The following is a 12,447-nucleotide window of genomic DNA, read 5'->3' on the forward strand; positions in this document are numbered from 1 at the left end:
TCTCCCCACCCTACCCCCAAGCATTTCTATGGCTCCACAGCCACCATACCCAACTCCTTCCTGCTTCAGAAAGCACTCCCCTTAGAAACTTCTGGAAGTCTGCATGAACGAGAGGCCCCTTAAGAATCCCCTGAGAGCCCTTGAGGAAATGGAGTTTCCCTCTACATTTTCACTGAACCAAAGAGCCAGGTCCCAGTAGCTGCTCAGCTGACAGTTGTTTCCATGAAGGAAGGAGCAGCTACTTCCTTCCTGTCTGCCTTCCCTTCCCTCTCTCCCTTTCCTCTGACTAAATGAAACCAGAATGTGCTCTGAACACCCTGCTAAAGTCTGGACCATGGGGTAGGACAGAGACAAGCTGTCATTCAGCCAGGTGAGTTCCAGGCAGTCCTGCATAGAGGGAGGCTGGGGTGCAGCAGGCTGGGGCCTGGGAAAAGCTTTCCCTGAGGAGGCAGGGAGGCTGGTTTCAGCTGTGGTCCTGGCCACAGCCTAGGCTGCAGTGTGGTCAGCAAGATACAGGAGGTTGAGGCCTTCCAAGGCGACCCAAAGAATAATAATCAGTAAGGCTATGTCTGGGTCCCTACAATGTGCCAGACATAGCATTAGGTGCTGCTCACAACCTGAAAAGTTAGCACCTATTATACTGATTTGTATGGATGAGAAAATTGAGGCTCAGAGAAATTATGTATCTTGCCAAAACCACTGGGGTCAGAAAGGCTGTGCTACCAAATTGGACGTGTTGTTTCCCTTCTATGTTCTATCCTAAATGACTCCCTCCCTTCTCCGTTTGTTGAAAACCTTCTTGTCCTTAATGCTGCCTCCAGCAAGCTCCCCTGGGGACCAGGTTGGGAGTATGAGTTCCTTCACCAGGTTGCTTTCACTGTTCTTTGTGCCTTGTGGCTCCTGCAGGTGGGCAGTGCCTGGGTCACAGCTGTGTCTCTCACATACCCTGGCACATTGTGGATCTGATTTGATTTGAGGCAGGTGGTGAGCCCTGGCCAGAGGTCTGCACCTTGGATGGCTCCGAGGGTGTCCAGTGGTTCTGAGCTCAGCGGGAACTGAAGGGGCCCTCCTTTGTGTCTGGAGGGGACAGCTTTCTATTCCTGAGGAAGGATCTGCTCAGTCTTCAAGGACTTCTGGTCTGATTCCTGGTTTGGGGGCTGAGAGGTCTGACTGTCCGTGCCCTTAGGGCAGCCCCCTGGTGGAATGGGGTTACCCTGGGGAGGCAGAGAGCGGGTTACCAGGGACAGCTTCCCTGGGGACTCAGGCCTCATTTGTCATCTGCCTTCTTCTCCTTGCCAGCTCCTCTCTTCTCCTCTTCCTCAGAGGCCCTGCCCCTGTCTCCTGGGAACTTCACACCTCAGAATACACACATGTGTCTGTGAGCCTTCAGAATCATCCCTGAGATATGCACTCTGAAAGATCTCCTTGTGAAGGTGACCTTTTGTCTTGCCCAGGGAGCAAGGAGCTAGGATTTTCCTGACCTTTCCTATTGGGATATTTGCTATCGAGGATTGAGGCTGGAATCTCTAGCCTTGTATTATAAAGGCTATCGGCAGAGTCAGATGGGCCTGGGATTGAATCTGGGTTTTGCCTCTTGCTACCTGTGTGCCTATTGGTGAGTTATTTAATGTTTTCCAATCCTCACTTCTCTCATTTGTAACTAAAGCTAGTGATAGACTCTACCTCACAGGACTGTGCTAAGAACTAAATGAGGAAATGCTCATAAGGTAGCAAGCACAGTCCTTGGCACATACAAACTAACCAATAAACACGATCAGTTTCCTCAGTGAAGCCCTAGCCTGCAATTTGGAAGCCATTATGTTACTGAAAAGGGGTCCCGATCCAGGACCCAAGAGAGGGTTCTTGGATCTTGCACAAGAAAGGATTTGAGGTGAATCCGTAAAGTGAAAGCAAGTTTATTAGGAAAGTAAAGGAATAAAAGAATGGCTGCTCCATAGGCAGAGAAGCCCAAAAGGGCTGCTGGTTGCCCGTTCTTATGATTATTTCTTGATAATATGCTAAACAAGGGGTGGATAATCCATGCCTCCCCGTTTTAGACCATATAGGGTAACTTCCTGACGTTGCCATGGCATTTGTAAACTGTCACGGTACTGGTGGGAGTGTAGCAGTGAGGATGACCAGAGGTCACTCTCATGGCCATCTTGGTTTTGGTAGGTTTGGGCTGGCTTCTTTACCACAACCTGTTTTATCAACAAGGTCTTTATGACCTGTATCTTGTGCTGACCTCCTGTCTCATCCTGTGACTAAGAATGCCTTCACCTCCTGGGAATGCAGCCCACTAGGTCTCAGCCTTATTTTACCCATCCCTATTTGAGATGCAGTTGCTGTGATTCAAACGCCTCTGACAATTACCCAGTATATCTTGGCCAATCAGCTCCACTGTCCCAGGGATAACAGGATGACTCCATATAACCTAGTCACTTGAGTCCTTTCTTACAGTATATCTTTAATAAATTATTTATTTATTTATTTATTATTTTTTTGAGATGGAGTCTTGCTCTGTCACCCAGGCTGGAGTGCAGTGGCGTGATCTCAGCTCACTGCAAGCTCTGCCTCCCGGGTTCACACCATTCTCCTGCTTCAGCCTCCCGAGTAGCTGGGACTATAGGTGCCCGCCACCTCACCTGGCTAATTTATCATTAGTTAATTTTTTTACTGCTATTTGATATCCCACACTGTTATGGGCAAGCACCATATGGAAAAAGATTTATAGAAATACCATGCCTGGGGAACAGTGGGAAGCCTTCCTTTCACTGTCAATGACTGTCTATGGGTTCTCAGCCTAAACTTGGTTTTGTTAAATCTGCTTTAAGGAGAACTTGAACTTCTTCCTCAGCTTGTGGTGCTTCAGGTATAAAATACGGCTTATTGTTTCAATCTATTCTGCTCCTTCAGACTTCAGAACAGAGTCAATAAGGATAATAATAATAGCTATGATCACTAACTCAATGAGTGCTGATTACAGGCCAGGCATTGTTTTCCGCCTCGCATGTATTCTGTCTCTCAATCCTCATAACAACCCTATGAAGAGGGATGGTTTGATATACAGCAATAAATAATGGGCACAGCCAAGAAGCCAAGGCCATAAAAGATGTAATAGATAATGGACCAGGTAGACAAGGATCCCTGGAGTCCAGGGGCCAGGGCAGAACTGGAGGTTTGATGCCAGGTGAGCAGCAGAGGTACTCTAAGAGGTGCCTAAGGGGAAGGTCTGGCAGTCACTCATCCAACAACCAGAGAACAGGGAGAAGGCAGACGCAGGCATGCAGGAGGAGAGGAGGGTCCAACACCAAGCAAAATGGCCTTCTGGCTGAAGGCACTGGAAACAGCTCAAATTTGCATGAGGGCCTCTGCCTGGGGGCAGGAGCAAATTCCGAGACCTCATCAGCCAGTGCCAGGACCCAGGCAGGAGCCAGTGATCTTGACTAGAGAATGGGAGATGGGATCTCAGAAGAGCCCTCCCAGCACTGTCTGAGAGAAAGCACCGGCAGGTTCCATCTCATTCCCCCTCAAAAGCTTATCTTTCCTCCGTCTTGCCAAGGTGTGGACTCGGTATTTTTTTCCTGTGATCAGAGCAGAAAAGCAGGAAAAAAAAAGATTGGACTACAACTTTTCCATCTGCATAAACACAACTATGTTTCTTTCCCATCAGAAAAAGGTTTCCCTGACAACTGTGTGTGTGTGTGTGTGTGTGTGTGTGTGTGCAGGCGCACACTACAAAGTGCAGGCATAGCGTATGATGTAATCTAGTTCTTTTAAAAAATAAGCCTCTATTTCCCGATTATAAAGTAATATGTTGAACAAAATTTGGAATTACAAAAGTATATAAAAAAATAAAATTCACCCCAGAGTCACCAACCAGAGATAATCACATTGGACAGTGTGGTGATTTCCATCCAGCATTTTTTCCACATTTTTGTTGCATTTTTTTAAAAGAAAAGATGGAATCATACTGGATTCTATTGAATTTATACTGAATTTATATTGAATTATATTACCTAACCTGTTTTTTGACTTACAATCTGAGCACTTTCCCACCTAGTAAACTTTCTTCTAAAACACTTTAAAAGGTTACATAGTGTTCTATTATATCATAATTTATTTTGCCACCCCCATTGGGGGTGTGGTTGCTATAGCCTTTTTTATTATACAAAATGTTGAGATGAACATCCTTTGCCTTCATTGCCAGTTAATTCCTTAATACAGGTATCTAGAAGTCATGTTATTGCCTATTTTATTTATTTTCATTTTATTTTTTTTGAGACAGAGTCTCATTTCATCATCCAGGCTGGAGTGCAATGGCATGATCTCAGCTCACTGCCACCTCCACCTCCTGGGCTCAAATGTTTCTCGTGCCTCAGCCTCCTGAGTAGCTGTAATTACAGGTGCGCACCACCGAGCCTGGCTAATTTTTGTATTCTTAGTAGAGACTGGGTTTCGCCATGTTGGGCAGGCTGGTCTTGAACTCCTGACCTCATGTGATCCACCTGCCTCGGCCTCCCAAAGTGCTGGGATTATAGACCTGAGCCACTGCACCCAGTCTTATTGCCTGTTTTAAAAGATTTTGATTAGTCCTGTGAAATTACCTCATGAAGTGTTACCAATTTATAGCCCTCCTTCACTAGAAGTGTATAAGCATTCCCATTTTATTATACACTTGCCAATATTAAATCATTTCATAAACAAAATATGGCAATGATCTTTTAACTCATTTTCCCTTTCCCTTCTGTAGCATATGAAATTTGGCATGGATATGGAAGTTACTTGGCATTGAATTGCTTAAGATTACACATTGATTGCTGTAGTGCTATAGTGATTGCCTTGTTCATTCCTGAATCAACCTTTTAAGAGGGCTTTGCCTTTTAATTTTTTTCTAATGAATAATGAAAACCTCACCTGATTGATGTGACTTTCAGGTAATTTTCCAACAAAGTTGTGCAGATGTTTCATTCATTCATTCATTGGCCTTCCCTGGGATGCCTGCTCAGGCCACACCTGTACCGTCTAGGGTAGAGGGCAGGCTTTGTGAGCATGGATTCTGGAGTCAGACGGGCCCGCCTTGAAATGCACATTCAATCGTCGACTAGCTGGGTGACCTTGAACAACTTATTCATGAGCCTCGGTTTTCTCCTCCTTAAAAGAGGAATAACAGTAATTATTTACAGGATTGCTGTGCAGATTACATGTGACCTAAGGACCCGGCAAATTAAGAAGGCCTAAAACATGGTCAGAAAGCTAAGACTCAAGGGCCTTGCTCGAGCTGGCCCTGAGCTGGACCTGTGTCCGTTGCTTGCCAGCCCCAGCTCCAGCCCCATTGAACTCTTACTTTCCCTCCTCAGGATTTTTTTCTTGCAGTTTTCATTTGTTTGTTTTTTGCTAGAATACTGTCCCCAGATGGATATCCACCTTTCATCACTTAGCTCAAATGTCACCTACTCTGAGAGACCCTCCCAGGACTCCCATCCATCCCCCACTGCTCTGACATACAACTCTGTTTTAGTTTCCTCAAAGTGCTTAATCCCATGAAATGATCTCATTATTTATTGTTAATTTCCACCCCCTCCATCAGAATGCGGGCACCAAGAGGGCAGGCACTGCCTGCAGGAACCCAGCACAGTGCTGCCCAAAGCAGGTGCTCCACCAAGGCGTACTGAATGAATGGAGTAGGAATACAGTGATTTTTAGGATCTTGTGCTGGATATATATTTTTTCTTTTTCTTAAAGTAAAGCACTGCAGTTTTATGATAGATTTAGCTCTCATGGTTCAAAGCTGTAAATAAAGTATTAAAAAGTGAGTAACATGAGAGCTAAGGCTGCCATCCTGCAAGGTTTCTTTAGTATGTAATGTCTATGAAGGTCTTTGATATCAGACCGATATGGAGAGAATCTCAACTTCTCCACCCAATGGCGGTGTGTTCCTAGTGATGTCTTAACTGCTCTAAGCCTCAGTTACCCTGCATGTAAAATGGGAATAATACCCACCTTAGAGGATTGGCTTGGGGATTAAATAGAGAACATATGTGAAGTACCTGCAAAGAATTGGCATTTAAAGTCAAATGCTGGCAGTTAAAAAATGGTAGGTATTATTGTGTACAAGAGAACCAAGGACCAAGTAATGTTAGTCTTTAAGAATAAGAGATGAAAGGAATAATTACTACAGAGTTTTGGTTATGAATTATATTAATGAATATGAATTCATAGTCACTGTTGTTCAGATGGGCAATATTGATCTATGGTACAAGGCTTTGCCCCTCGGGCTTTGGAAAAGTCCATCTCTTTCTGCCTAGATCTCTTTGGGTGTATACAGTTAATATTTCATTAATTATGGTGGAGGGGCGTTGTGTGTACATCAATGTCTCATATGATGCATCTAATTAAGGCACTTTTTGTTGAGAGCGGAAGAAAATTGGGCTTTCCCAAAGAAAAGCAGCTTGCTCCCAAAGTTGCTAACAGATTGCTTCTTAATTGAACTTGGGAGGTGAATTATATGGTGAATTAGAAAAAAGAACAACTCTGAATTTAGTGAATTGTTCCATAAAGGAAACTGTGGGATTGAATTGCAAATGCTGGACAGGAACGTTTCAGCCTGGCCCATGCATCACGGGCTGCTGACCTCTGCTGTGTTTCAGTGAGAGCTTGAACAGGCCCAGAGCTCTCTTTTCAAGGCCTGGAGGGCATTCTTTCCCAGAGACCAGCTGTAAGCCTGGGTTTCTTATGCAAAGGAGACGTTTGAATAAACCTCTGTGACTAATGAAATCTGCAAGGTCTTTGCATATCCTCTCACTGAAGAGGTAATTAAGCAAAGATCAAATATGGGGTTATATACGTATTTTTTTCAAACTTTTTTTTTGTCTTGCAGTCACACCCAAGGAAAAATACATCCCCATACCCTGAAAGCTCTCCCCTCCTTGCCCTCAGTCTTTGTCTGCCTCAGGCTGTTTCTGTCTTCCTCGTTCTATGGTGCCTGCAGCTGCAGTTATAGCCAGAGCCACACCTGTCGTACTCGTTTGCCAGTTTTTATTGAAACAGAGAAACACTTCTCATCGATTTCGAAGTGTGACATGGCTTTTCCTAGTGTTCAAAGTGTCTATCTCCAAGTCCATGTCTTCCATTCCTGGTGAGCTCAGGAGGAGAGGTGGGGAGTAAGAAAATAGCACAAGGTGAGGCTTCCTCTTACAGGGTGCTCTGAGTGGCAAATCTAAACCTTGGCTGCACCTTAGAATCACCTGGGGAGCTCCTTAAACTTCCATTCCCAGGCCATGCCCCAGACCAATTAAATAAGAACATTCAAGGGGGTGGGACCCAGGCACCAGTATTTTTTTAAAGGCTTCCCAGGTGATTCAAATTGCAGCCAAAGTTGAGAGCCATTGTTCCAAGAATAGCTGCCTCCTTCTCTCCATAAAAGCTGATAAAGACAATTTTTCTCCAACAGTTAAGCTGAGTTAGAAATGATTGATTTCTCTTTTTAAACACTGCCTACATGACTCGTATGTCCATCCATGCATCCATCCATCCATCCATCCATCCACGCATTCATTCACCCACCTACCTACCCATCCATCCATCCATCCCTTCATCTATCCATTCCATATTTTACTCGCTACCTGCCATGTGCCAGGCCTGGTGCTGGGTATTCATTGTCAGACAAAACAAAATCCCTTCCTTCAAGTTGTGAAAAGTTAAATCCTGGGGGATTCAGCTGAGTAAATGGATCCCAGTACCTTGTGGAGAGGGTGGTGAGTAAGTCCAGAGGCTGTGGGAACAGAGAGAATGACTTTTACCCCAAGAGGAGCAGGGGGGCAGACGCCCAGAGGAAGTGGTGTCTACGTGGAGACTTGAAGGACCAGTAGGGTTTGGCCAGATGAAGAGGTGGGTGTGGTTGAGGAAGGTGTGCAATAAGAGGGAAATAGAAAGCCAAGGCTCTCTAAGTCACTTAATGCAGCTGAGCACAGAGTGGCAGTGGAGGAAGTAGGAGAGGAGGCTTGAGGCACCAGGTGGAGGAGGCTGGCGGGGCCATATCACTAAAGGCCTCATCAGTGGTGTTAGGAGGTGGAATCTATCCCAAGGGCAGCAGGGAGCCATGGAAGGGTTTTCATAGGAGAGTGGCCAAGCTACATTAACTCCAGGTAGGTCCCCGGTAGACAGTGCTGGAAGCATGAGATTTGCTGCCTTTCTGAGATAAAACACAGAACCTTCCATCTCTCGTTGATAAGGACAGAGGAGGGCTCTATATTCTTAACTGCCGTGGCTCCAACCTCATCTCAAGCTGAGCTAGACCCATGACTTCATATGTCTTCTTACAGACCTCCTGGATGGGCAATACCCTGTATCCCCTGGAAATAAGCAGCCTCTACCAGGCACCTCCCTTGTTCTCTTTGTTCTTTCTATGACTGAGGCTGGGGAGAAGGAGTACAGGCTTGGGGGTCAGACAGGACCCACCTCCAGCCATCACCTTTGCCAACTCTCTCTGCTTCCTCAAGACAAGCAAATCATTTCACCTCTCGGAGCCTTGTTTCCTCATCTGTTCATGGTCCTTTTGTTACTGGGTCTTCATGAGACTGCAAATATAAAACTGAAGGTGAGGAAAAGCACTTGGCACTGTTCTTAGCACATGGTTTGCACCGTAATTGGGACTTAGTAAACACTAATTCTTTCCCCCCTCCATCACTGGAGGGCACTTGGTCTCCCCAATCCTATTCACTACTCATTATCCCTGTCATATACAAAACCAGTGCAGTTACAAAGCCCTTTCATGTCCTCTGGTTCCCATCTAGTTCACTCAGAATAAAAGCCAAAATCCTGAATGGCCTGCAAGGCCCCACATGAGCAGATCCTCCAAACCCTCCACTGCCTGCTGATCTCATCATCTCCTTCTCTCTTCCTCACTCATTCCATTCCAGTCGTACCCACCCACCCCCACCCCCTGCCAAGCACACTCCCACCCCAGGGCCTTTGCACCTGCTGTTCACATAGTTTGAAATGCTTCTCTCCAGATATCCACCTACATCCTCCAGACCTAAATATCTGGTTCGCTATTTGTTTGTCATTTTCTCCCCTACCCTTCATCAGAATATAATTTCCGTGAGGTCAGGGTACAGTTTCTTCTGCATTGTATCCCAAGCAGCAGACACAGCATCTGGCCTGTAGCAGGTGTTGGATAAATATTTGTTGAATGAACAAATGCCTAAACAAACCCATTACCTCATTTGGTCCTCGCAATAGCCCATTTGACAGATGAAAAATACTAATACCCAAGTTCCTCACCGCAGTTGCACAGCTGAGTGAGGCTGAGCTAGACCCAGAGCATCGGCCCCAGCTCGCCTGCACGCCACAGGTGGTACATTCCTCTGCTGCTGAGCGATTTCATACCATCAGGATTTCCCCTGACCTTTAGCCTGAGAGGAAATGATATCGCCGCAACTGGATGAATACCCAAAGGGCCAGGAGCTGGCAGCGAACACCCGGCAGCTGCAGGGAGTGTGTGAGTGGATTCCGGGTTGGCCCGGAGGCAGCGGAACGAGCAGGATGCAGGCGTGGAGCCTCCCATCTCCACCTGGCTGTAGCGGGACCTTCTCTACAGGAGACCTGGCAGTTACACCCACTGCCCAGGTCACGGTCACGGAGAGGGAAAGTGATGGCCTGCATGTGAGGAGTTGGGAGCGGGATCACATGGCTGTCTGCAGGGTCATCCAGGCCCAGGGGTTGGGCTCGTGGTGCCACGTGAGCCTTGGTTGAGCAGTGTGGGAAGCCTTTATCTGTGGGGACAGGGAAGACCACTGGGTGTCTGAGCAGGAGACTGTGTTCTGAGCCCTCAGCTTCCCTGATGGGCTGGGCAACCCTGGGCTAAACATTTTGTGCCTCAGTTCTCTCCTCTGGAAAATGGGGTTACACATGAAGTGTTCTAGTCAGGGTTAAAGGGGAGACTGGGAAACTGACTTGTAAGCTGTAAGTTTCTAAATCAATGCAAGGAATAATTTTTTTGTTTAAACATAGATTGTCCTTCGGTTGTTTTGATGTGGTTTCATGTGTTTAATAGTCTCTCCTGGACATAGTCTTTGTCCTCAAATCTGCTGCCTGGTGTCACTACCCACCCAGTTATTCGAACTCCAAGGACAGGTGGCATTGGTGGCCCCTCTCTTTCCTCAGATCGAATCCACCAGCCCTACCTGCAAGCTCTGCCTATGACTGTTCCCTAACACGACAGGTCTCAGCACCTCCACTGCAGTGTCCGGCCCACGCCACCACCCTGTCTCACCTGGACCCTTGCAAGGCTCCTGACTGTTCAGCCTGCTTCTGCTTTTGTCTGCCTGTGTCCCAGAGCAGTCCTGGTAAAACACAGATAAAAACACATTCCTTTCCTGCTTTAAACCCTCTGCAGGGTTCCTGTGACAAAGAGAATAAAGTCACAAAACACAGCCTGGTTGGCAAGGCCCCGTGGACCTGCCTCCCTCTCTAGCCCCGTTTCCACTTGCCCGCCGTGGCTGTGCCTCTCATGACAAGCTCAATCCCCATCTAGGCTCCTTCTGGATCCTTCCCCTGTGGAGGATGCTCTAGCCAGATCTCCCCATGGCCAGATCCTTCCTGCCTTTCAGATCTCACTGCCATCCCACCTCCCCGAGGCCCCTCTCCAACTACCAGATAAGCAGCTCCTCCCATCACATTCTATCATATACTGGATTTGATCTTCTTCAGAGCATTTTCCAAACCTGCAATGATCTCATTCATGAATTTACTTACCTGCGGTTTATGGTCCAACTTTACATTTAGAATGGACATGTCTTGAGAGCAGGAACTCACCTGCCTCATTCACTGCTGGATCCATGGTGCCTGGAACTGCATCTGGCCCATAGTAGGTCAAACGTATTTGGTGATTGGCCACATTCCTGGTAGAGACAAATGTTAACACAGTTTATAAATGATGGCTACTAGCAAACATGTACAAGCATCACTGTCCTTTGTGAACAGAGTGTCTATGGAGTCTAATTTATAAGGTCAACACAGTAGGTTCCTACACGGAGACTTACCCAACAGAGGAAACCCGAACGCTGAGAGAGTGCACAGGGTAACAAAGGTAGCAGTCACGGGACACATCGAGTATTCAGCAGCACTGGGCACATCTCCCTGCGTTCTGCACCAGGCGGACTCCAGGCCCAGAGAGGATGCTATTTGCATTTGGCCTTTCTTATGGAGGTTGAGAGGGTGAGGAAGCTGATTTTGGGGTTGCCTGGTAACTTTGTAAATTTGATTCTGGGTGCCCTTGAGCTGATCCAGGAGAGTTATTCTTTTATTAATTTGTGAATGATGTGTGTGGTTATTTAAAAAAGCAGGTTTGTTTTTGCTCTCACATCTAGAATAGTGTGGGGCCATGTGGTAAGGGCTCAGTTGATTTGTGGAACGAAGCTTACGGATCCACAGTGATTCTGATCATCCCCAGGTGACCAGGTTTGCTCCCTTATCCGTTGGTGCTCATGCAGAGAAGGCTGATGTGTCCTCACGCCTCTTTCTTCTCCATTCCTCTAGGTGGGTTTGAAGAGCAGGCATCTGAGAGCAGCCCAAACGCCACAGCCACGGACACTGGCACCAAGGAAGCTGGAAAGGGTAATGTGAGCCCTCACCAGGTCTTTGGGTACCTTGTTTTCTTTCAGTTGTGGAAAAATACACGTGACATAAGACTTACTATTTTTAAGTATAGCCTTTAATGGCATTAAGTACATTCACAATGCTATGTAATCATTACCCCTATTGAGTTCCAGAACTTTTTTGTCACCCCTAAAGCAGACTCTGTACTCATTAAGCAGTCACTCCCATTCTCCCTTCCCTAGTGCCTGGCCTTGGGTAGCTCTTATGGAATCTTTTCCTATCTCAGTGGCTGAAATGGACTAGAAGCACTGAAGTCTGTGGACGTAAGCGGGGCTGGCATGCTGCCGGCGACAGGGATGGAAGGGCAGCATTTAGTGGTCAGGAACGGTATGGCTCTCAGATAAACTCTGCTCTCTTGGCTGGACTTTTCTGCCTTGTGCATGGCTCGTGAGTCGAAGCCCCTGAAGACCTGGGAGGGGCCGATTATGTGGCTTTGGGAACTGAGTGTCTGAGAGAATGAATGGGTGAGGGAGGCAAAGAAGAAAAATAAAACTGGAGTGGGGATTGCAAGGGAGGTGTAGACCAGAGACCCCATGGGCTACTAAGTGGAAAGCAGGTGAGGTGCTGGTTGACTGTGGGCAGGGAGCCAGGAGCCTGCCCGGAAGCACCGCCACTGCCTGTCTGTATGCAGATGCTCAGACCTGAGTGTGGTCTGCTGGTTGTTTAAGAGTTTCTAGCTTGGAGATCACTGGACACATCTTCTATTTTGGAGAAGCTTCTCCTGTTCAGAAGCAGTGCTGGAGGAGAGGGGCTGCTGGACTTCTGTCTGGCCTGCATCCCGTAGGA

The 12,447-nt window shown here is 46.9% G+C and overlaps 1 protein-coding gene across 1 annotated transcript in view; it reads left to right on the forward strand.

Annotated features, from left to right (window-relative positions):
* The window catches only part of TLL2 (tolloid like 2), a 151,915-nt gene that overhangs the window by 60,860 nt on the left and 78,608 nt on the right, over positions 1 to 12,447 (forward strand). The window contains exon 3 of the mRNA XM_003904059.5: positions 11,542 to 11,619. Within this exon, the coding sequence (XP_003904108.2) occupies positions 11,542 to 11,619 (78 nt within the window). The remainder of the gene's footprint in view (positions 1 to 11,541; positions 11,620 to 12,447) is intronic.

The sequence above is a fragment of the Papio anubis genome, chromosome 11 (assembly GCF_008728515.1).
Source record: "Papio anubis isolate 15944 chromosome 11, Panubis1.0, whole genome shotgun sequence".
Lineage (NCBI taxonomy): Eukaryota > Metazoa > Chordata > Mammalia > Primates > Cercopithecidae > Papio > Papio anubis.